This window comes from Heteronotia binoei, chromosome 1 (genome assembly GCF_032191835.1).
Source record: "Heteronotia binoei isolate CCM8104 ecotype False Entrance Well chromosome 1, APGP_CSIRO_Hbin_v1, whole genome shotgun sequence".
In the NCBI taxonomy this organism is placed as follows: Eukaryota; Metazoa; Chordata; class Lepidosauria; order Squamata; family Gekkonidae; genus Heteronotia; species Heteronotia binoei.
Window position 1 is genome coordinate 266427899 of NC_083223.1, and position 25818 is coordinate 266453716.

Genomic DNA, 25818 nt, shown 5'->3' on the forward strand with positions numbered 1-25818 from the left:
ATTTTAAACAAATAAAATTGGAGGGAAAACATTTTACTCCAGGCCAAAAAAAAAAACCTCAAAAAAAATTAAAAGGGTTTTTTTGGCCCATCAGGAGGTGCACTCTGGGCCCAACCCAGCAGTGCCAGCAGCACAGCCATGCTTAGCTCTGCAGATAGAGCAGGGGTGACCAAACTGTGGCTCGGGAGCCCCATGTGGCTCTTTCACACATATTGTGTGGCTCTTGAAAGCCCCTCCCCCCCCCCCCCCCCGTTGGCCAGCTTGAAGAAGGCATTTGGTGTAGCCAGTTTGGTGTAGTGGTTAAGTGGTTAAGTGTGCAGACTCTTATCTGGGAGAACCAGGTTTGATTCCCCACTCCTCCACTTGCGCCTGCTGGAATGGCCTTGGGTCAGCCATAGCTCTGGCAGAGGTTGTCCTTGAAAGGGCAGCTGCTGTGAGAGCATTCTCCAGCCCCACCCACCTCACAGGGTGTCTGTTGTGGGGGAGGAAGGTAAAGGAGATTGTGAGCCGCTCTGAGACTCTTTGGAGTGGAGGGCGGGATATAAATCCAATATCATCTTCTTCTTCTTCTTCTTCATTTGTCTCTTTAAGTCACTTCTCCAAGGCAAGCTAGCCGGTGGCTTGGAGAATGCATTTAAATTTAAAGTTGCTTTCTTTCCACAGCTCTCTCCCCATCTATCGTCCTTCCTTCCTTCCACTCTCAGACATCCAGGGCTTTTTTTGAGCAGGAATGCACAGGAACGCAGTTCCGGCTGGCTTTGCGTCAGGGATGTGTGGCTTAATATGCAGATTAGTCCCCGCTGGGCCTTTTCTACAAAAAACTCTATGTAAAAAAAGATGATGTCAGGGTATGTGGCCTAACAGGCAAATGAGTTCCTGCCGGGCTTATTCTACAAACAAAGCCCTGCAGACATCTGATGTTCGTGTCTTGTGGCTCTCAAACATCTGACGTTTATTCTATGTGGCTCTTACATTAAGCAAGTTTGGCCACCCTTGAGATAGAGAAACTCCCACCTAAGATCTCCATTGGAAGACGCCCGGCATCCACCCGGAAACACAAATGCCTACCTCTGGGTTGGTCTGATGTATGGCCTTGGTTCCATTGGGAAGATAATATGCCAGTCCTGGGGCACCCGCCAGCAGCTCCCTGCCAGAAGAAAACACAATCAGCATGGGTGGCGTTATGACTCACCCTGACCAGGTGTCAATCATTAAAATGAGCAGTCGTTCTTGGTTCCACTACAAGCAGGGGTGGAATTCTAGCAGGAGCTCCTTTGCATATTAGGCCACACACCCCCTGATGTAGCCAATCCTCCAAAAGCTTGCAAGGCTCTTTTTTTGTAAGCTCTCGGAGGATTGGCTACACCAGGGGTGTGTGGCCTAATATGCAAAGGAGCTCTTGCTAGAATTCTACCCCTGACTACAAGGTTGGTGGTGGAAAGCGCCATTGAGTCGCAGCAGACCCCACAGGATCTTTGAGTGCGAGAGATGCTCAAAGGTGGAACCAGAGGAACTGGCTGGCCACTGTGTGAGAGGGGGATGCTGGACTAGAGGAGCCGCTGGTCAGATCCAGCCGGCTCTTCTTCTGACCTTATGAGGGGAAGGTCTGTTAAGGGTCCTTCAGAAGAACTGGTTGAGGCCACCATCCCTTCCAGTTTGGTGTAGCGGTTAAGTGCGCGGACAAAACAGGATGTCAGAAAGCATGGCATTTTGAGTCCGATTCAGTAGAGTTCTTTATGCAAGCCCTCCCCAGCCCCACCGCTTCTGCAGGCACCGCTTCCGACTCACCAATTCCGTTCCAGATCCACAAGAACATGATCTCCTTCCACCTCCAACATGATCTGCAGACGAGCCGGGAATCCATTCTGTCCCTGCCGAACAGAGATAAGAGAATTATCAATTTCTGTCATTCGCTGTCTGCCTTTCTCATGAGGAAAGCGCCCCATGGTGCAGAGCGGTAAAGCTGCAGTGCTGCAGTCCAAGCTCTCTGCTCACAACCTGAGTTTGATCCCAGCGGAAGCTGGTTCAGGTAGCCGGCTCCAGGTTGATTCAGCCTTCCATCCTTCCAAGGTTGGTAAAATGAGTCCCCAGCTTGCTGGGGGGAACGTGTAGATGACTGGGGAAGGCAATGGCAAACCACCCCGTAAAAAGTCTGCCGTAAAAACGTTGTGAAAGCAACGTCACCCCAGAGTCGGAAACGACTGGTGCTTGCACAGGGGACTACCTTTACCTTTTTACCTTTCTCATGAGGACTCACGGTGGGTTACACACAGAGCGTCAATATAATCATAAAAACATATAGGAACATAAGAGCAGCCATGTTGGATCAGGCCAATGGCCCATCCAGTCCAACACTCTGTGTCACACAGTGGCCAAAACAACAGAACAGAATTTGGGCTGTGGAACCAACCAGAAATCTAGAAAAAAACTGAAGCAATGCACACTTCAGCTTATACCCAGAATTAAACTTTATCGGTCTCAAAGGTGTGAGAAACGGGTTCCCCCTGAACCCCCGAAAGAAAAATAAAGTCAGTCAGATAGATCCATTCCAAAGTTTTTACTGATATCAGTAGGAGCTGTACTCACGAGGTGATCTCAACTCATTCCATATAAAATCAGGGGTGGAATTCCAGCAAGAGCTCCTCTGCATATTAGGCCACACCTCTCTGACGTAGCCAATCCTCCAAGAGCTTACAAGGCTCTTTTGTAAGCTCTTGGTGGATTGGCTATATCAGGGGTGTGTGGCCTAATATGCAAAGGAGCTCCTGCTGGAATTCCACCCCTGCAAACAGTTCGTTTACCTTTGCTGGGTGTGAAAGTGGATATTCATGAAATCATTACGCATGCTCAGCTTGTACCCTAACCCTTTCACCTCTTCCCCTTTCGATTGTTTTCAATACTGTCTGCCAAAAAAAAACCTTTATCGTGTATTAACCTTGAAGCTCCAAGCAGTGTCTGTACTAAAGACATAATTTTTTAAAAACATCTTCATTCCTTTAGAATCTCACGTCTGCAAAATAACTGTGTTGGCTAAGATTTATTTATTTATTTATTTGTAATTTATATCCCGCCCTTCCCACCAGGTGGCTCAGGGCGGCTTACAACATATAAAATCTAACATAAAAGTATAAAATTAAGCATAAAAATAAACATTTCACAATTACATAACATTTCACACAGTTATGTACTTAAAATGTTCGAGACATACGGCGGTCTTACAACTACACTCAGTTTCAAATTTCAGTGCCGGTTGGTTGGAAGCCAGCCGGAAGAGGACTGTCTTACAGGCCCTGCGGAATTGAACAAGGTCCCGCAGGGCCCTTACCTCTTCCGGCAGCTGGTTCCACCAGGAAGGAGCCATTACGAACAAGGCCCTATCGTAGTTTTCAAACGGGCTTCCTTTGGCCCGGGGACAACCAGGAGATTTTGAGTTCCAGATCTCAGTACTCTCTGGGGAATAATCCTTTATTTCACTGGTCTCGCTTCAGCTCACATTTCTAATCCATGTCCCTCACTGGTGCCACCGGACTCAAACTTTGTTCTGCTGCTTCACACCGAGGCAGCCGCTCGCCCAAAGCAGAAGTGTTAGCATGACGCAGAAAGTGATGTAAAACTACACAGCAGAATCCATCTTACTGCAAACTATATGAAGTAGCATAGACCACAGTACTCAGAGGTTTTGTAGGAAAGCAGGTGGCGGAGCTTATTAGCATAACTCATTAGCATATGCCGCCCCTCAACAGCCAAAAGTAACCTGATGCAAGAAAGGAGAGCCCTGGGCAAGCGAGGCCTGATTGGACTGGCTAGAGACCCAGCCAGCCCAAGCAGGTCTCGCTCACCTGGGGGTCTCTTGAGCTGCCACCCCCTTTCCTTTCAAGGACAGTCTCAGAGTGGCCTACAATCTCCTTCACCTTCCTCCCCCACAACAGACACCCTGTGAGGTGGGAGGGGCTGAGAGAGCTCTCCCAGAAGCTGCCCTTTCAAAGACAGAGTCTCAAAACGGCCTACAAACTCCTTTACCTTCCCCCCCCCCCACAACAGACACCCTGTGAAGTCGGTGGGGCTGAGAGAGAAGCTCTCAGAACCTGCCCTTTCAAAGACAGAGTCTCAAAGCAGCCTACAATCTCCTTTGTAGAGAGCCAGTTTGGTGTAGTGGTTAAGTGTGCAGTCTCTTATATGGGAGAGCCAGGTTTGATTCCCAACTCCTCCACTCGCAGCTGCTGGAATGGTCTTGGGTCAGCCATAGCTCTGACAGAGGTTGTCCTTGAAAGGGCAGCTTCTGTGAGAGCCCTCTCAGCCCCACCCACCCCACAGGGTGTCTGTTGTGGGGGAGGAAGATAAATGAGATTATGAGCTGTTCTGAGACCCAGATTCAGAGTGGAGGGCAGGACATAAATTCAATATCTTCTTCTTCGTCTTCTTCTTTACCTTCCTCCCCCACAACAGACACTCTGAGAGGTAGGTGGGGCTGAGAGAGCTCTGAGAGAAGCTGCCCTTTCAAGGAAAACTCTGCAAGAGCTATGGCTGACCCAAGGCCATTCCAGCAGCTCCAAGTGGAGGAGTGGGGAATCAAACCCGGTTCTTCCAGATAAGAGTCCGTATGTTTAACCATTAGAGCAAAAGGACCAGAGAGCTAGCAGTTCTGGAAAGCTCACATCGGTTTGGCTGCTCTTGCGCACGTGCGACTTCGGTCCGGGCTGTGCCCCCCAAAGCGTGCCACGCTGCAGGGTCACCTCGAGGGCAGGGCCGGGCTCTTTCGCCCCCTCGCTGGCAGGAAAAGCCTCTCCCCGATGACCTCATCGTCCTGTGGATGCAAAGCGGCTGCACAGAGGTGTCTGCTTCTCTCCCGCCCACCCCCTCCACCCCACCCCACCCGGCGTTTCCTGCCCAACAGTAATGGAAGGAAATGCCTGGGAGACTCCCTGCATCCGTGGGCTGGGCACCCAGCGGGCGAAGGCAGGGGGACCAGAGATGAGCTCATCCAAGCCGGCTCGCCTTGAGGTTAGGGCCGAGCAGCTGCACGGCTCCCCTTTCAGAACGTCTCAGTTTCTGCCTGCGGATTCTGTTCCTTTAAAATATTAATGCCTCACGAGCACTCAGTCTATTGATCCAGGTGGTGGGGTGGCAAGATTTCCCATCCCCAGGGCTTTTTGTTGTAGCAGGAACTCCTTTGCCTATTAGGTCACACTCCCCTGATGTAGCCAATCCTCCAAAAGCTTACAGGGCTCTTAGTACAGGGCCTACTGTAAGCTCCGGGAGGATTGGCTACATCAGGGGTGTGTGGCCTAATAAGCAAATGAGCTCCTGCTTTGCATATTAGGCCACACCCCCTGATGTAGCCAGTCCTCCAAGAGCTTACAGGGCTCTGAGTACAGGGCCCACTGGAAGCTCCAGGAGGACTGGCTACATCAGGGGTGTGTGGCCTAATATGCAAAGGAGGTCCTGCTGCAAAAAAGCCCTGCCCATTCCCATCCACGAGAGAAGAATTCACAAACAGCAAAAGCGGCAAATGCTAATTCGTAAAATGGTAAACCAGCTGGTAGATGAAGCTGCCTCCTATCAGGCCAGAGCAGGCAGCCAGGGTGGCGCAGTGCTTAGTTTGCTGGACTAGGACCTGGGAGACCCAGGTTCAAATCCCTGCCCGGCATGAAACTTAACAGGTGACCTCGGGCCCCTCCTTCTCTCTTAGCCAATCCTCCTTCACCAAATGGTGTAGTGGACCCTACCATGGAAGAAGTGGGTTTGATTCCCCACTTCTCCACTTGCAGCTGCTGCGTGATCTTGGGTCAGTCATATGTTCTCTCAGAGCTGCTCTCTCAGCCCCACCTACCTCACAGGATATCTGCTGTGGGGAGAGGAAGGAAAAAGAGATTGGAAGCCACTCTGAGACTCCTTCGGGTAGCGAAGGGCGGGGGATAAATCCAATCTCCTCCTCCTCCAGGTTGTTCAAAAGACAAAACACTAGAGAAGAAGAAAAAGAAGACTGCAGATTCATACCCCACCCTTCTCTCTGAATCAGAGAGAGCAACTTACCATCTCCTATATCATCTCCCCCCACAACAGACACCCTGTGGGGTGGGTGGGACTGAGAGAGCTCTGACAGAAGCTGCCCTTTCAAGGACAACTCCTGCGAGAGCTATGGCTGACCCTAGGCCATTCCAGCAGCTGTAAGTGGAGGAATGGGGAATCCAGCAGGTGTAAGTGGAGGAATGGGGAATCAAACTTGGTTCTGCCAGATGAGTCCGCACACTTAACCACTACACCAGGGGTGTCAAACTTATTTGCTATGAGAGCTGAATGTGACATAAATGAGGCCTTGAGGGGCCGAGCCATGTCAGGTTGAAAGTAATATGTGAGTTGTCAGACTGAACCAATGTCAAGGACAATTGTGCAGTCTCCTCTCCCATATCTGGGTACAGTAAGTTGTGTGTTGGAGGAGGATGGGACTAAATACTGTTACTTATTTGAGAAAGAGGGCTAGGGAGCCAGGTTTTTGTTTGTTAAACAGCCACCATTGGCTAAAATAGAACATGAGTGTGAGTTTCTATGCACACCTTTATAATGCCTCAAAACTGATTTCCTGTGTATCTTCACCAATTTGATCACTAAAGGCTTTTGTTTCTGCTTATCTCTTAATACATTTTTATGTTAGATTTTATATGCTGTAAGCCGCCCTGAGCCACCTGGTGGGAAGGGCGGGATATAAATTACCAATAAATTAAAAAAAAAAAGGTTGGGCCAAGCCTTGTTGGGCTGGGCCATGTGTGTACCTCTTTAAGATTAGGTAGAAGACAAACACAAATATATATATATATATATTTAAAAACTTAAAACATGCTTAAAACATTAGCACTGATTGGTCTTAAAGGTGCTTTCTTTCTATCTCTCCCATGGGATCCAGGGAACTGGGCAAAGGAAGCTCTGGCTCGTTCCCTCCCTCCCCAGGGAACCAGGAGGAGCTTCAGCCTACAGAAGGAAGAGAAGCTTGGCTCCGTAGCTCTGCTGTGTGATTTTCCTCAACGGAGAAAATCGAGGTTTTGCTCCGTAGCTCCTGTGCGATTGAGCAAGCCTTGCAAAGCAAGCTGTGATGCAGAAGGGAGCAAGAGAGAAGGAGAAGGAAGCAGATGACAGCCAGTTGTTCAGGGCCCTGATTGAGAGAGCCTGGCAAAGCAAGCTCTCCCTCTCCACCTTCCTCCCCAAGGGAGGAGCCTCAGCCAATGGAGAAGATAGAGGTTTTGCTCCGTAGCTCCTGTGCGATTGAGCAAGCCTTGCAAAGCAAGCTATGATGCAGAAGGGAGCAAGAGAGGGAGAAGGAAGCAGATGACAGCCAGTTGTTCAGGGCCCTGATTGAGAGAGCCTGGCAAAGCAAGCTCTCCCTCTCCACCTTCCTCCCCAAGGGAGGAGCCTCAGCCAATGGAGAAGATAGAGGTTTTGCTCCGTAGCTCCTGTGCGATTGGGCAAGCCTTGCAAAGCAAGCTGTGATGCAGAAGGGAGCAAGAGAGGCGGAGAAGGAAGCAGATGAAAGCCAGTTGCTCAGGGGTCTGATAGGAGCCCTCTGGGGGCCTGATTCGGCCCCCGAACTGCATGGTCGACACTCCTGCGCTACACCATACTGGCCCTTCCAAGGGGAGCACTTGGAGGAAATGTGATGAAAAATGTAGCCAGCGAGATGATAAAGACTGTCTGATGGTCTGGTGAGCTCTCAGTCTTGTCTACCTACTCAGGCTGGCAGCCTCTCTCAAGGTCTCAGGCAGAGGTCTCTCACATCACTAACTTCCTGGTCCTTTTAGCTGGAGATGCCAGGGACTGAACCGGGGACCTTCCGCAGTACAAAGCAGAGGCTCTTCCCACTGCGCCGCATCCCCTACTGAGACTAGCTACAGCTCTCCAAGTCTTCCACGTCACCCACTACCTGTTCCTTTTAACTGGAGATGCTACCAGAGATTGAACCTGGGACCTTCTGCATACCAGGCAGAGGCCACTGAGACACGGACAAGCCTGAAATCAAACATACGCCCCAGCTGCCATAGAAAGGAAGTACTTCTTCACCCAAAGGGTAATTAACAGGTGGAATTCACTGCCGCAGGAGGTGGTGGCGGCCACAAGCATGGCCACCTTCAAGAGGGGTTTAGATAAAAATATGGAGCACAGGTCCATCAGTGGCTATTAGCCACAGTGTGTGTGTGTGTGTATAAAAAATTTTTGCCACTGTGTGACACAGAGTGTTGGGCTGGATGGGCCACTGGCCTGATCCAACTCGGCTTCTCTTATATTCTTATGGCCACTGTGTGACACAGAGTGTTGGGCTGGATGGGCCATTGGCCTGATCCAACATGGGTTCTCTTATGTTCTTATGGCCACTGTGTGACCCAGACTGTTGGACTGGATGGGCCACTGGCCTGATCCAACATGGCTTCTCTTATGTTCTTATGGCCACTGTGTGACACAGAGTGTTGGACAGGATGGGCCACTGGCCTGATCCAACATGGCTTCTCTTATGTTCTTATGGCCACTGTGTGACACAGAGTGTTGGACTGGATGGGCCATTGGCCTGATCTAACATGGCTTCTCTTATGTTCTTATAGGAGGCTGCCTTGTACCAAGACAAACCAACTTGGTCTAGTGAAGTCAGAATCGTCCCCTTTGACTGGCAGCAGCTCTCCAAGGTTTTAAGCCGCGATCTTTGTTGGCAGGACCGGCGCGTGGGAATAGGTGGGGTAGACAGCTGCCTAGGGCGCTACCTCACCTGGGGGCGCCACCAGAGCATGGCGTTTTAGCAGCACCTGGCCGCTTTCGGGTTGAAAGCAGCCGCACCCGCCAGTCACTTTAAACCCGAAAGCAGCCAGGGGTCGCTTAAAAAACCATGCTCTTTGCAGGCTTCCAAGGAAACCTCTGAAGAGCATAGTGCAGGGGGAAAGCAGCGGGGTGGCGGCACTCTTGTGTGCCACCCATCGCTCTCTCCCCTCACTTGCCACCCTGCACAATGACATCACTAGTGACATCATCGCATGCGTGAAATAAACTTTGTTAAAGGAGCTTGTCGGGGGGAGGGCATGGCACAGGGGTCTGCCTGGAGAGGCAGAACCCCTAGTACCGGTCCTGTTTGTTGGCACCTGCTAACCTTGGGGTCTCCCTCAACTGGAGATGCCGGGAACCGAATGCCAATAGCTTAGACTCCACCAATGCTTTGGCCCTCCTTGCTAACACAGATAACAATGCTGTATTATACTAAGGCAGAGCAGCTTATTCTGTGTACTGGCAATGGCTCGCCAGGGTCTTTGGCAAAGATATTATGCGTGGGATAGAGGAAGAGAAAGAAGTCCTTTCCTCCCTTTCTCACAGTACTCACTCCATGAAATTGATGAGTGGTAGGTTTAGAAGAGATAAAAGGAAGCTCTTCTTCATCCAAAGAGTCATTAATAGGTGGAATTCATGACCGCAGGAAGTGGAGGTGGCCACAAGCATAGTAGACAGCTTCAAAAGGGGATTGGATAAACATATGGAGCAGGTCCATTAGTGGCTATTAGCCACAGGTTATTGATGAAACTCTCTATCTGGGGCAATAATGCTCTGTATTCTTGGTGCTTGGCGGAGGAAGCAGTGGGAGGGCTTCTAGTGTCCTGGCCCCACTAATGGCATCTGAGTTTTTTTTGGCCACTGTGTAACACAGAATGCTGGACTGGATGGGCCAGCAGCCTGATCCAACAGGGTTTCTCTTATATTCTCTTGGAAGACTGGCTACATCAAGGGTGTGTGGCTTAATATGCAAAGAAGTTCCTGCTGCTGCAGAAAGCCCTGGTTTTGGCCACTGCGCGACAGAGTGTTGGACTGGATGAGCCACTGGCCTGACCCAACATGGCTTCTCTTATGTTCTTATGGCCACTGTGTGACACAGAGTGTTGGACTGGAGGGGCCATTGCCCTGATCCAACAGGGCTTCTCTTATGTTCTTATGTGACACAGAGCGTTGGACTGGATGGGCCATTGGCCTGATCCAACATGGCTTCTCTTATGTTCTTATGGCCACTGTGTGACACAGAGTGTTGGGCTGGATGGGCCATTGGCCTGATCCAACATGGCTTCTCTTATGTTCTTATGGCCACTGTGTGACACAGAGTGTTGGACTGGATGGACCATTGGCATGATCCAACATGGCTTCTTTTATGTTCTTATGGCCACTGTGTGACACAGAGTGTTGGACTGGATGGACCATTGGCCTGATCCAACATGGCTTCTTTTATGTTCTTATGGCCACTGTGTGACACAGAGTGTTGGACTGGATGGGCCACTGGCCTGATCCAACATGGCTTCTCTTATGTTCTTATGGCCACTGTGTGACACAGAGTGATGGGCTGGATGGGCCATTGGCCTGATCCAACATGGCTTCTTTTATGTTCTTATGGCCACTGTGTGACACAGAGTGTTGGACTGGATGGGCCATTGGCCTGATCCAGCATGGCTTCTTTTATGTTCTTATGGCCACTGTGTGACACAGAGCGTTGGACTGGATGGGCCATTGGCCTGATCCAACATGGCTTCTCTTATGTTCTTATGGCCACTGTGTGACACAGAGCGTTGGACTGGATGGGCCATTGGCCTGATCCAACATGGCTTCTCTTATGTTCTTATGGCCACTGTGTGACACAGAGTGTTGGGCTGGATGGGCCATTGGCCTGATCCAACATGGCTTCTCTTATGTTCTTATGGCCACTGTGTGACACAGAGTGTTGGGCTGGATGGGCCACTGGCCTGATCCAACATGGCTTCTCTTATGTTCTTCTGTTCTCTTGGAGGATTGGCTACAATCAAGGGTATGTGGCCTAATATGCAAAGGAGTTCCTGCTATTAAAAAGCCCTGGGTTTGGCCACTGTGGGACAGAGTGTTGGACCAAATAGGACACTGGGCTGATCCAACAGGGCTTCTCTTATGTGCTTATAAGGTCAGGGACAGAACCCGGGACCTTCTGCACGCATTGCAAGCACTCTACCACCAAGCCATGAGTTTGCCCAAGAATCAGCAGGGGGGGGGGGTGGAAACAGCATAATCATTGACAGACGTGCGATGGCTCCAATGGAGAAGCAGGCAGAGTGTCTTACCAGCGCTGCCTCCTCCAAGCTGAGGGTCTGGTTGTCCTGCACCACCTTCGGTGTGATGGGCCACTGGCAGGTCAGCTCGTCCCCCGGCTGCCAGGCCCTGCCATCTGCAACCAAACACAAGCAAAAGAGAGGTTACCTTCCCGCTCCTTTTCGCCAACTTTCCGTACAGCTGTGTCCAAATTAGCCCTGGGAAAGTCAAGAGAAACCAAAATTCTGCACAAAGAAAGCCTCAAATCTGTCATCCGAATAAATTACGCAAACAAAACAAATCTGCATCAGGAACCCACACCCAAAGGGCTACCAACGGGGGTATTACCATGCTGAGGTGGGGTTCCTTTCTTTTCTTGGACCCACTGCTCACTAGCGGTTGCTCTGCCCCTGAGCTTCCACTGCCCCCCCACCCAGCAATCAATTCCTCACCAGTTGCTGTGCAGACACATTTTGACCCGCAGCTCCCTGCAATTTCCCTTGCGGCTTCCTGCTCTTGGATTGGCTAAGAGAGACAGAGGGACCCAAGGTCATCTATTAAGTGTCATGCCAGGCAGGGATTCGAACCTGGGTCTCTCTGGTCCTAGTCCAGTGAACTAAGCGAATACGTTTTGATCTGAGACTCTCTCCAATTTCTCTTGCGGCTTCCTGCTCTTGTTTTCGAGTTCCAGAAGCTGTGAGGGAAACTGGAGGGAGCTGCTGATCAAAAATACACCGACACAGCAACTGATAGGGAATTGATCGATTTAGCCAGGAAAAGCAGAAGCCTGGGGGTGGAGCAGCTGCTTGTGAGGAATCGGTCTGTGTTGTATGTGTGGAATTCAGCACTACAAATGCAATTCAGGTTCCTATCGCTTCTTATTTCTGTATGAACAAATTCCTTAGCTCTGATGATTCCTAAAGGATCTGTCTAGTTCTTTATACAGGGGTGTCAGAAATGTGATGTAGGTGGGGCTGAGAGTGAAAAAGCTCTCCCAAAAGCTGCCCTTTCAAGGACAGCTCTGCGAGAGCTATGACTAACCCAAGGCCATTCCAGCAGCTGCAAGTGGAGGAGTGGGGAATCAAACTCGGCTCTCCCAGATAAGAGTCCATGCATTTTACCACTACACCAAACTAGCTCTCCACCCCTGCTTAGATTCTGAGACCAGGCTAGCCTAGACCACCCATTTCAGGGTACCTCCCACCGTAGCCCCCCCCCCCCCCAAAAAAAGTTGACCAGCCTATCAAAAGAGTAAGCATCTGTACCAGCTTGTCTGAATGTCGCAGAGGATTCTGGGAGTTGTCTGGAGTACGTATTCCGCTCACAAGCGGTTTTGCTGAACTCAGCCTGACAAGCACCACACTAGATAAATCAGTGTGAACCAGGCCATAGAGGTGTGGGTCAGGCAGACTATGGCAAGAAGGAAGGGGGCAACTTGCAAGCTTCCCCCACTGCACTCAGTCCCACCATACCTCTCTTTTACAGGGCTGAGGAGAAGAAAAGGAGAACTTTGTGTGTTTGTAGCAGAAGGAGGTGATAATAAATGGTGTTGACTGGCTAGCGCCTGTGAGGTGATAATAAATGGTGTTGACTGGCTAGCACCTGTGCCACCACAAACCCAAGCTCATACACACACACAGACACCCTCCCATCTCCAGGGCAGTTAGGCAATTGCTTTCAAACACATTTATAAAAGAGCGCTGAAAACTATCCCAGCCTTAGAAATGCTTTTAAAACAAACAAAGAGATGGTGTAGTGCTTTCAGAAGCTCCGAAAAGACAGGTAGCCTATCTGAATCTGGGAAGGAGATTAACGGATAGCTGCTGAACTGCTCTTTGCTGTCATTTCAATTGCGAAGCTGGGAGGAACTGTTGTTTTCACAGGAAGTGAAGAGGCTGTCGCTAATCCGCTTATCTTAATGCCTGTCTTCACCCCAGGTACAAATCCCTTTCTTGGCTGAGAATTCACCCTTCTGCTAGAAGGCGAGGGGCCTGTGGAAGCAGACCAAAGGTCTATCTAGATCCAGAGGGACCTGGCTTCCCAGAGCAGCCAATCCAGATGCCCCCAAGAAACCCAGACGGAGTTCAATAGACTTCCCCTGTCAAAAAAGCTGTGGCTTACAGCCTAAGCTTTGCCTGCAGACCGTCCCACATTCAGCCCCCCCGGCCTCTTAAGTTAAAGGAAGGACCTGGCAGAAGGTGATACGGAAAGACAGGGGTGGCCAAACTTGCTTAATATAAAAGCCACTCGTTCTGGCTTTTCTGGCAACGCAAGAAGGTGGTGGTGGGGGAGGTGCCCTTTCGGCTCACGATAAGTTCTGGCTTTATTGCGTAGATGGCTATTGAGTATGGGGAGAGAACCCCAATTATTCCAGACCAATTAACTCAAGAGTTGCAAACATCAGGTAACACTGCGGTGGCATGGAGCCTCCAGGCTCAGACGCAGGCTGCCTTTGAATGCCACTTAACTGGACAACAATCCATAGGAGAAGGCGTGTCGCCCAGCCTGTGGATATCCTCTCTGGTCCAGAATTTCTTTTGTAGTAGGAACTCCTATGCCTATTAGGCCACACACCCCGATGTAGCCTGTAAAAAGAGCCCTATAAGCTCTTGGAAGACTGGCTACATAAGAGGGGTGTGGCCCAATATGCAAAGGAGTCCCTCCTACAAAAAGAAGCCTTGCTGATTTGATCCTGCAGGGTTCTTGACAGCCTCAGCACACAACCGGAAGGGCATTCCGCTGTACGCTGCTTTTTCAGGCAACGAAGAAAGGACTTCCTTCATTTGTGGCTTTCCTCTGAAGAGCGCACAGAGCCGCGATTGAACTAATGCTTAAAAGGCTTAGCGGCTTAAACAGCAGGGGCCCTTTTGACCTCGGAAAGACAGACAACTCGGGACAGCCAAAGCTTGGCACACCGAGCTTCGCCGGCACAGGTGGGTATGTGCGTTTGGTGGAACGCATGAGCGAAGCCCTTTTCATCATGCAAAACGCACAAGCTGCTTCTTCAGCCGCCGCAGCTTTGAGGCAGCCCCGAGAAAGGAAGTGATCCAAGTTTAGAAACTTTTCAAAGAGGTCAGCAGACAACGACACTACGGTATTGCCATCCCCAGAAGGAATTTGACATTCGCATGGGACAGTTTGACATCGCGGCCGAGGGCCAAATTATGAACAAAACTGGAGTGTCAAAACTGGAGCTCCCAAGTTGACATTCAGGGCCAGTCCGCCCACTAGGCAAACTAAGCATTTGCCTAGGGTGCCGGAAGGGGGGCACCGAATTGGGCTCTGCCCCACTTCCCATACCCAAGACAAATGCCTAATTTACCTCCCCCCCCCATGCTGCCGATGCCACCAATGTCTTGCTGAGCTGCCCTACCTTCTCCCTCCCTCCCTCCCTTGTGTGGCACCACACACTCTGCCACCCCCCCTCAACATTCTCAGAGAAGCACCGCTAGAATCCGTCCTACTGGCTTAGACGTGGCCCAGGCATCTCAGCATTCTTTCTCAAGAAAGCGCTTGATGAGGCTTTACTTGTCCTCCCTTCTGGTTCCGTAAAGGAGGAGTGAAGCCTTGTCAAGCGCTCTCTTAAGAGAGAACGCTGAGATGCCTGTGGGGGGAGAAGATATAGGAGATTGTGAGCCGCTCTGAGAAGGCGGGGTATAAATCTGCAGTCGTCTTCTTCTTCAAGGACAGCTCTGCAAGAGCTGTGGTTGACCCAAGGCCATTCCAGCAGCTGCAAGCGGAGGAGTGGGGAATCACACCCGGTTCTCCAGATTAGAGTCCACCGCTCTCGACCACTACACCGCACTGATAATGGTGAAGGTTTCCTCTCGTCCTGAGATACCACCGACGCCTTTCCCCGGAGCTTGAGACATCTAATTTCTCAGATGCAAACCTGAGCGTGCAATGAGGAACTGCAGCTAATGGCTGCTCTCTGATGAATTAAAGAGGTCTCCAGGGGCACCTCAAAGACTCCCCAAATTTGGTTTCAGCCAAGTTACGGTGATGCAGCAGGGTATTCAAGGCAAGAGATGTTCAGAGGCGGTTTGGCCCTTTCCTGCCTCTGCATAGCAACCCTGGAGTTCCTCAGCAGTCTCCCATCCAGGGGGGGAATTCTAGCAGGAGCTCCTTTGCATATAAGGCCGCACACTCCTGATGCAGCCAATTTGCCAAGAGCTTACAAGGCTCTTTTTTTGTAAGCTCTTGCAGGATTGGCTACATCAGGGGTGTGTGGCCTAATATGCAAAGGAGCTCCTGCTAGAATTCCACCCCTGCATCCAAGTACTAAGCAGGGCCAGGCCAACTGAGCCTGCTTCGGCGGAGAGGGCGGGGTATAAATTAAAATTTATTATTATTATTATTTATTATTAACTTGGCTTCCAAAATCTGAAGAGATCAGACTAGGCTGGTTCATCCAGGTCAGGACAAGAGACATTCAGAGGCAGTTTCCCCTTGGCTGCCTCTGCATACCAACCGTGGGCTGCCTCAGACGTTCCCCATCCAAGTCCTAAACAGGGCTGACTTTGCTTAGCTTTGGCGATGGAAAGTGCAATCCAGCCGCGGCCAATTTATGGAGACCCCAAGGAGTTTACAGGGCCAGACATGAGCCAGTTTGGTGCAGTGGTTAACCGTGCAGACTCTTATCCGGGAGAACCGGGTTTGATTCCCCACTCCTCCACTCGCAGCTGCTGGAATGGCCTTGGGTCAGCCAGAGCTCTGGCAAGAGTTGTCCTTGAAAGGGCAGCTGCTGGGAGAGCTCACTCAGCCCCACCCACCTCACAGGGTGTCTGTTGTGGGGGGAGAAGATATAGAAGATTATAAACCGCTCTGAGTCTCTGATTCAGAGAGAAGGGCGGGGTATAAGTCTGCAGTTGTCCTTTTCTACAGCTGTGTCATGACCCTGAACGCCCTTGGTGGTCTCCCATCCAAGGCTTAATTAGGACCAATCCTGCTTAGCTTCCAAAATCTGGCAAGATTGGGCTAGCCTGGGCCATTAAAGTCAGGGCCTGGACATTTAGTCCAGCAAAAAGAAGATGATACTGGATTTATATCCCGCTCTATACTCTGAATCTCAGAGCAGCTCACAATCTGCTTTATCTTCCTCTCCCCCACAACAGACACCCTGTGAGGTGGGGGCAGCTGAGAGAGCTCTGACAGAAGCTGCCCTTTCAAGGACAACTCCGCAAGAACTATGGCTGACCCAAGGTGGTCAGCGATTATTACACCCTTGTTGGGAAAGATCCCTGGCCTCACGGGTAAAGCCGGGCTAGGCTACCTCCTATCTGACATTAACCCAAAAATCACAGATCAAGTTGCCAGGTTTTGTGTGTTGATATGAGGCTGCGGAAGATGTACATTAACCAGGTTTGAATACTGGACTTGAATAACTAGTTTATATTACCCCTCTGCTTGTATATAGGAATGCATTCTTTTCAACTTTTGTTTTGTATTTTTTCTTCTGTTCATGGACTTCTGTAATGGCTGCAATAAATATGACTGACTGACCCCAGGCCATTCCAGCAGCTGCAAGTGGAGGAGGGGAGAATCAAACCCGGTTCTCCTAGACAAGAGTCCAGGCACTTAACCACTACACTAAACTGGCTCGGAAGGAAGAAAGGAAAAGAAGAAGATATTGGATTTATATCCTGCCCTTCACTCTGAATCTCAGAGCGGCTCACAATCTCCTCTATCTTCCTCCCCCACAGACACCCTGTGAGGTGTATGGGGCTGAGGGAGCTCTCCCAGAAGCTGCCCTTTCAAGGACAACCTCTGCCAGAGCTATGGCTGACCCAAGGCCATTCCAGCAGCTGCAAGTGGAGGAGTGGGGAATCAAACCCGGTTCTCCTAGACAAGAGTCCAGGCATTTAACCACTATACCAAACTGGCCTCTCTTTGCTTCGCTTTGCCAGTGGAAAGTGAAACCAAGTTGCAACCAACTCATGGGGCAGGGGTGGCCAAACTGTGGCTCAGGAGCCACGTGTGGCTCTTTCATACATACTGTGCAGCTCTTGAAGCCCCCACCACCCTGTTGGCTGGCTCGGAGAAGGCATTTCTCTCTTTAAATCACTTCTCCAAGCCAAGCCAGCTGGTGGCTCAGAGAATACATTTAAACTTAAAGTTGTTTCCACCTCCTCTCCCCCCTCCTCCATTTGCCTGCCTTCTTTCCTTCCTGTCTTGAGGCTCTCAAACATCTGACGTTCATGTCTTATGGCTCTCAAACATAAGAACATAAGAGAAGCCATGTTGGATCAGGCCAATGGCCCATCCAGTCCAACACTCTGTCACACAGCGGCCAAAATATACACACACACTGTGGCTAACAGCCACTGATGGACTTCTGCTCCATATTTTTATCCAATCCCTTCCTGAAGCTGGCTATGCTTGTGGCCGCCGACACCTCCTGTGGCAGTGAATTCCGCATGTTAATCATCCTTTGGGTGAAGGACTTCCTTTTATCCGTTTTAACCCGACTGCTCAGCAATTTCATTGAATGCCCACGAGTTCTTGTATTGTGAGAAAGGGAGAAAAGGACTTCTTTCTCTACTTTCTCCATCCCATGCATAATCTTGTAAAGCTCTATCATGTCACCCCGCAGTTGACATTTCTCCAAGCTAAAGAGCCCCAAGCGTTTTAACCTTTCTGCATAGGGAAAGTGTTCCAAACCTTTAATCATTCTAGTTACCCTTTTCTGCACTTTTTTCAATGCTATAATATCCTTTTTGAGGTGCGGTGACCAGAATTGCACACAGTACTCCAAATGACCTTTATTCAAATTCCTGACCTTTATTCTATGTGGCTCTTACATTAAGCAAGTTTGGCCACTCCTGGTCTAGGGTGAACATGTGAAATCACCTCCCCAGGCCCCTTTCTCCTGCTTCCGAGGCAGAGGACTGAAGGCAGGCACCAAAGTTCTCGTTTCTGAATCTGGTTCTTCTCCTTTAACCATCTGCAACTCTTCCTCCCTTCTCCCCATCTGGGGAGAGAACCCAAATGTTTGAGGCCATGCGAGACAGAGAGAAAAATGGGACTCTTCTACTTATTATGCAGGAAAATATCACATCCCCGGAAGCTGCCAGTTGCTGAATCTGATTATCAAGGTCAGTATTATAAGAGCCAGTTTGGTGTCGTGGTTAAGTGTGCAGACTCTTATCTGGGAGAACTGGGTTTCATTGCTCACTCCTCCTCCACTAGCTGGTGTGACCTTGGGTCAGCTACAAGTTCTCTCAAGGCTGTTCTGCTCAAGAGCAATTCTCAAAAGAGCTCTCTCAGCCCTACCTGCCTCACAGGGTGCCTGTTGTGGGGAGAAGAAGGAGATGAAGGTGATGATGGTGATATTGGATTTATATCCCGCCCTCCACTCCGAAGAGTCTCAGAGCAGTCACACTCTCCTTTACCTTCCTCCCCCACAACAGACACCCTGTGAGGTGGGTGGGGCTGGAGAGAGCTCTCACAGCAGCTGCCCTTTCAAGGACAACCTCTGCCAGAGCTATGGCTGACCCAAGGCCATTCCAGCAGCTGCAAGTGGAGGAGTGGGGAATCAAACCCGGTTCTCCCAGATAAGAGTCCGCGCACTCAACCACTACACCAAACTGGCTCTCCTTTCCTGGCTTGCCGGGAAAGGAGAGTGTAATCCCCTCTGAGACTTTGAGTGAAGGACAGGATATAAATCCAGTCTCTTCTCCTTTGATGGGCAGCTGCTCTCCAGGGTCTGTGACATCACCTACTGCCCTGTCCTTAAGCCGGGGACTGAACCTGGGGCCTCATACATATCAGGCAGATGCTCTACCACTGAGCCGTGGCTCCTCCCCTAAATGTAACCCAAGAAATCTGCGATTACATCTTCCTATGTCTGAACCTTAAAGATCATGGGCAGGAAGGGTTTCCATTAGGGCTGTGATGCTGGAGGATTAACCCTTGCCTTGCTCAAATGGGAGGGGTAATTTTGGCCCCAACCCTCAATGGAAGCCATCCATACCCACTCTCAAGAGTAATGAACGTATTCTTTCAAACACTCATTTGCAGCACTCACACGTGACGCTGTTAATCAGGCCAACGCCAAAGGCTGCAATTCCACGCAAGCTTCCTCGTCAGCCTGTTGAATTCAAGGGGAGTGACCTCTCCAGTGACCTCCAGGAGAGCCAGTTTGGTGTAGTGGTTAAGTGCACGGACTCTTATCCGGGAGAACCGGGTTTGATTCCCCACTCCTCCACTTGCACCTGCTAGCATGGCCTTGGGTCAGCCATAGCCCTGGCAGAGGTTGTTGTTGAAAGGGCAGCTGCTGTGAGAGCTCTCTCAGCTCCACCCACCTCACAGGCTGCCTGTTGTGGGGGAGGATGGGAAAGGAGATTGTGAGCCGCTCTGAGACTCTGTCCTTGAAAGGGCAGCTGCTGTGAGAGCTCTCTCAGCTCCACCCACCTCACAGGCTGCCTGTTGTGGGGGAGGAAGGGAAAGGAGATTGTGAGCAGCTCTGAGACTCTTCGGAGTGGAGGGCGGGATATAAATCCAATATCTTCATCTACCTCACAGGGTGTCTGTTGTGGGGGAGGAAGGGAAAGGAGATTGTGAGCCACTCTGAGACTCTTCGGAGTGGAGGGCGGGATATAAATCCAATATCTTCATCTACTTCACAGGGCGTCTGTTGTTGGGGGGGGGGAGAAGGTAAAGGAGATTGTGAGCCGCTCTGAGACTCTTTGGAGTGGAGGGCGGGATATAAATCCAATATCTTCATCTACCTCACAGGGTGTCTGTTGTGGGGGAGGAAGGGAAAGGAGATTGTGAGCCGCTCTGAGACTCTTCGGAGTGGAGGACGGGATATAAATCCAATATCTTCATCTACCTCACAGGGTGTCTGTTGTGGGGGAGGAAGGGAAAGGAGATTGTGAGCCGCTCTGAGACTCTTCGGAGTGGAGGACGGGATATAAATCCAATATCTTCATCTACCTCACAGGGTGTCTGTTGTGGGGGAGGTAGGGAAAGGAGATTGTGAGCCGCTCTGAGACTCTTCGGAGTGGAGGGCGGGATATAAATCCAATATCTTCATCTACCTCACAGGGTGTCTGTTGTGGGGGAGGAAGGTAAAGGAGATTGTGAGCCGCTCTGAGACTCTTTGGAGTGGAGGGCGGGATATAAATCCAGTATCTTCATCTACCTCACAGGGTGCCTGTTGTGGGGGAGGAAGGTAAAGGAGATTGTGAGCCGCTCTGAGACTCTTCGGAGTGGAGGGCGGGGTATAAATCCAATATCTTCATCTTCTTCCAAAGCCATTCAGGGCTTTTGACTGGCCAGTGGAAATTCAGAGATTAATATTGAGGTGGGGGGAGCAGGTAGTATTGTCTGCTGATATCTATTCACCAACATGACCTCTGCATCCAGGAACCCCTTTAGAACTGTTAGGTAGATGGGTCACTGCAGCTACTTAGGTGCTAAAAATGCACTTTGCACATGCTCAGCAGTACAGTCATCTTCTCTAATGGCATATGCGGAGTTAATCCCTTGCACTGGAAACCAGAACGAGGGGTCCATCTTGGCTCCAGTCAAGTTTTCTGTTGCCTTGTGAATGTTTACTTAGGAAGAAGACGAAGAAATTGGGTTTATATCCCGCCCTATACTCTGAATTTCAGAGCGGTCACAATCTCCTCTACCTCCCCCCTCACAACTGACACCCTCTGTAAGGTAGGTGGGGCTGAGAGAGCTCTCCCAGAAGCTGCCCTTTCAAGGACAACTCCTATGAGAGCTCTGGCTAACCCAAGGCCATTCCAGCAGGTGCAAGTGGAGAAGTGGGGAATCAAACCCGGTTCTCCCAGATAAGAGTCTGCACACTTAACCACTACGCCAAACTGGCTCATGAACACACAAATCAGACCCTCAAGTTCATCGAGGTCAATCTAGTCTACTCAGGCTGGCAGCAGCTCTCCAGGGTTTCAGGCAGAGGTCTCTCCCATCACGTACTGCCTGGAGATGCTGGGGATCGAACCTGGGACCTTCTGCATGCTAAGCAAAGGCTCTACCACTGAGCCACGGCCCCTCGCTGATGAACCTGGAGCTGCCTTATAGTGAACCAAACCCTCAGTCCATCAAGGTCATTACAGCCTACTCAGACTGGCAGTGCCTCTCCACAGTCTCAGCTTAGATCGCTTTCCCATCACCTACCGCCTGGTCCTTTCGGCTGGAGATGCCGGAGATTCAAACTGCATGTCGAGCAGATGCTCTACCACTGAGCCACAGCCCCTCCTCTAAATCCCGTAAAACAGCCCAGCATCATAGATTACAGTAACGAGTTAGGTCCTGGGAGCTCCGAGTTCAAATTCAGACCAATTTCGCACTAGGCTTTTTAATCCTGGTTCAGCCTGTCCTGTCCCCAAGCTGACATTCTATTCTACACTAAAATCATAGCGTCATAGACTCGGTTTCTCTGATTCTCGCCTAGAATGTCAGTTTGGGGACGGAGTTAACCCAGAATTAAAAATTTACGGCGAAATTGGTCTCATCCTCTGCCATGAACATCCGGGAGTGACCTTGGGTCTGCCTAACCTACCTCACAGGGAGGTCGTGAGGATAAAGCAGCCGGGGGAGGGGGAGCAAAAGGGGCCTTGCACATGCCATCCCCAGGTCCTCGGACGGGCTAATTGGCAACAAATCAGTGCGCCTAGCCCTAACTCCGCCTGCGTACACCTCCCCCAAAGTAACGTGTGAAGCAAACAAGACGCGTGTTTCTTCCCCGAGGCCGGGAAAAGAGCCCAACTCACCCGCGGCTGGGGCTCCGCGGACCCTCCCGCGCTCCTTCTCCTTCCCGACGGGCTGGCCGGATCCGAAGCAAGCCAGGAGAACGCCGAGCCCCCAAAAGAGCCTCATGCCTCTCCCGGAGATGCGTAAAAGCGCTGCGCCTTGGCGCGCAGCCGGCTCCGGAGAGGTGGCCGCGTCCTTGCCGGGGCGTCCGCAGGGGAGGAGGACTCCCCCCGGGCTCGGAGCAGCCGCCTGGCGCCGGAGGAGCAGCAGCAGCGGCAGCAAGCGCCGAAGCCCGGCCTAAATCCCTCCCCGGAGGCCGGGCCAAGAGGCGGCCCCAGCAGCCCCAGCTCCTCTCCAGCCCGGCCCAGGCGCCTCCGCCCTCCCTCCGGCCCGCCTCGCATTGCAGCGCAGGCGAGCTGCTTCGGGGATCCGCCCGGGGAACGGGAACTTCCTGCCCCGCCGACCTTCTTCCAGCCTCCGCCCGCCGGAGCCGTGCCAAGTTCCCGGCCGGAAAATGAAGCCGATCGCGCTCTGCGACTCCCCGGCCGCGCCCAACCCAGGCAAAGGCGCCTCCCTTGCTCCGCCCAGCCCCAGAGAAGCGGAGGAAGGAGAGAAGGGGAGGCGATGCGGGGTCGCTTCCCAAAGGCCCTGCCCTGCGGGGTGGGGGCGCCGGGAATCCCCGGGTGGGAGGGGGGGAGAGAGGGGGCCTGGAATTTTGGCTTCCCCCCCCAATAAAAAATGGGAGAAGGGCAGATTAAAAGGATCCACCCGATTCCAGTCTGAAGTCAAGCCGCCTTTTTCACCTGTTCCAATAAGGAACCTGCTAGACCAGATTGAGATTCAGCCCAGGGCTCTGCGAGTCTCTCCCTCTCCCTTCGGCGCCTGAGGTCTTTAAAAGAACGCCTCGCCTCCTCTGTAATAGCACACTTCGAGCTCTAAGCCTCCGCTTGCAGCTGCTGGGATGGCCTTGGGTTAGCCACCATAGCTCTAGCAGGAGTTGTCCTTGAAAGGGCAGCTTCTGGGAGAGCAATCTCAGCCCCACCCACCTCACAGGGTGTCTGTTGTGGGGGAAGAAGATAAAGGAGATTGTAGGCTGTTCTGAGACTGTCCTTGAAAGGGCAGCTTCTGGGAGAGCTCTCTGAAGCTCCCCCTATGTCAAAGAGTGTCTGTTGTGGTGTGGGGGAAGGTAAAGGAGATTGTAGGCCACTCTGAGACTCTGTCCTTGAAAGGGCAGCTTCTGGGAGAGCTCTCTCAGCCCCACCCATCTCACAGGGTGTCTGTTGTGGGGGAAGGAGATAAAGGAGATTGTAAGCCGTTCTGAGACTCTGATTCAGAGAGAATGGTGGGGTATAAATCTGCGGTCTTCTTCAAAATGCATGACCGCCACAGGCCTTCACAGGGTTGAGAACTGCGCCCTGAGTGCCCCAGCCAGAGCTCCTGACCAGGGGAACCTCTGACAAGATCACCTCAGCCTCTTGCTCAAGGTTGCCAATCCCCAGGTGGGGGCAGGGATCCCCCCCTCTTCAGGGTCATCAGAAAGAGGGGGGAGAGGGAAATGTGTGCTGGGAACGCCATTATTCCCAATGGAGACCAATTCCCATGGGGTATAATGGTGAATTGATCCGTGGGTATCTGGGGCTCGGGGGGGGGGTCTGTTTTTTGAGGTACAGGCACCAAATTTGCAGCATAGCATCCAGTGCCTCTCCTCAAAACACCTTCCAAGTTTCAAAAGGATTGGACCAGGAGGTCCAATTCTATGAGCTCCCAAAGAAGGTGCCCCATCCTCCGTTATTTCCAGTGGAGGGAAGGCATTTTAAAGGTGTGCAGTCCCTTTACATGTGATGGCCAACACTCCCTTTGGAGTTCAATTATGCTTGTCACAACCTTGCTCCTGGCTCCACCCCCAAAGTCTCCTGGCTCCACCCCCAAAGTTCCCAGTTCTTTCTTGAATTGGACCTGGCAACCCTGTGCTCAGTGCAGGATGTGGTGGCTTTTATGTATTTACTTTATTTACATCCCACCTTTCTCTCCATTGAAGACCCAAGGCAGCTTTTGTTCTCTCCTTCGCTTTATCCTCACAACCACCCTGTGAGGTAGGTCAGGCTTGAGATTGTGCGTGGTGCAGGGTTTCCCAGCAAGCTTCTGTGGCAGAGTGGGGATTCGAACCCAGGTCTCTCAGATCCCAGTCTGCCACTAACCACTACAGCACACTGGCTCTCCCAGTCTAAGTCTTGCCAGCCTAAGATCTAAATTATCACTTTTTTCTGGAAAACAGGCAGTAGTACTCATGGGGGAGGGGAGGAGAAAGAAGAGGAAGAAGAAATTGGATTTATACCCTGCCCTTCCCTCAGTCTCAGAGAGCTGCTCACAATCTCCTTCTTCTCCCCACAAGAGGCAGGTGGGGCTGAGAGCTCTCCAAGCACTGCTCTGGAGCATTTGAGCTCTGAGAGAGTTATATCTGACCCAAGGTCACTCCAGCAGTTGCAGGTGAAGGAGTGGGGGAATCAAACACTCGGTTCTCCCAGGTAAGAGTCTGCACACTTAACCACTACACCGAACTGGCTCTCATTAAATCATGAGGATTATTAAATCTTGAATTTATTAAATCCCGGTCATTAAATCATTGCCACTAAATTGGCCATTTTATATAAAGCATGGAATTGCTTGTGGTTTGGCCCCTGTGAAGCTGAAGCCATCCAAATTGAAATGAAATGCGCTAGATTGCATTGCCTGCTTTTATTGTGCCTGAATAGCCGGTGTCAGCTATTTGGTTACAGATTGGAAGTAATGGTTATCGGTAATAGACTGGAAGTAAAAGTGCACCAAGACATCTAAATAATAAGTCTCAACTCAAAAATCTCACACTTCCCCCTCCATTTTATGATGTGTCCTTCTAAAGATCAGAGGTAGTGGCATTTATTAATTTTATTTATTTATTTATTTTATTCGATTTATATCCCGCCCTACCCCCACCAGGCTCTGGCATGCAGAGGTGGCAGTGTGAATGTCTAGTTATGTGGGGAAATCGCTGTAAAAATTGCAAACAAAAACTCCATTCAGAGGCTGTGAAATAGCTCCCTTTTTGGGACCAGCAAGCAGGATGTGAGCAGAACTAGCAGGTATTCAAACAGTAATGTTCATGCACTGCTATTCTGCTATGCAAACTGAAACCAAGGGAATTAGAATGAAGTACCGTATTTTTCGGACTATTGGACACACCGGACCATAAGACGCACCTTCGTCTTCCGCCATCTTCCACGGGATGCGGGCGCCATTGCAGCCTTCGGGCTGGAGCCAGGCACGCAGGCGCGCGCGAAGCACTGGGTTTGCGGTGGGGCGGAGGGAGCCAGGCACGCAGGCGCGGAGGGAGCCAGCCACGTGTCCCGCCGGCAACCGCGAAGTGGGGGCGTTTATGGTCCGGTGAGTCTGGGTTTGCGGTGGGGGCGGAGGGAGCGATCCCGGCGCTTGTCTCCCGGGGCTGCAGACCCCCTCCCCCACCCTCCTCGTCTCTTTTTTTTTCAGTATTCGCTCCATAAGACGCACGCACTTCCCCCCACACACTTTGGGGGGGGGGGAGTGCGTCTTATGGTCCAAAAATACGGTAATTCTGCGGAGGATAGCAGTCCATTCTGGGAGTTTGTGGGGGAGGGGAACCCTTAAAATTTGCGTTCGATTAAGTGTACCTTTAATATTTGTTTCCTTTAAGTAAATAACACTGGCGGGGGTCAAGTAACGGGGGGAGGGGAGGGGGAAAAGTAAGATATGGGGTAGAAAGTTTTTTCTTTTACTTTAAGTTTTTATAAGTTGTAGAGATAGTTTTGCTACCATATGTTACTAATAAAAATTGTTTATTAGCAATAAAAAAATTTGCGTTCGGGATTCAACCGAATTTTAAAAACATGCTGAGGGATGATTAGGAAAGGGAATGAAAATAAAACAGCCACTATTACAATGCCCCTTTGTAAGGTGGCCTTGTTTGGAACACTGTGTGCAGTTTTGGTCACTGTCTCCAAAATGACATGATAGAGCTGT

General features: G+C 51.0%; 1 protein-coding gene across 1 annotated transcript in view; it reads right to left on the bottom strand.

The window, feature by feature from the left end:
- The window catches only part of ADAM15 (ADAM metallopeptidase domain 15), a 128180-nt gene extending 106180 nt beyond the window's left edge, over window positions 1-22000 (bottom strand). The window contains exons 1-4 of the mRNA XM_060255328.1: window positions 21807-22000; window positions 11097-11200; window positions 1789-1871; window positions 1069-1147 (exon numbers count right to left, since the gene is read on the bottom strand). Coding sequence (XP_060111311.1) covers window positions 1069-1147; window positions 1789-1871; window positions 11097-11200; window positions 21807-21912 — 372 coding nt within the window. The 5' untranslated portion in view covers window positions 21913-22000. The remainder of the gene's footprint in view (window positions 1-1068; window positions 1148-1788; window positions 1872-11096; window positions 11201-21806) is intronic.
- Window positions 22001-25818: the final 3818 nt, after the last annotated feature.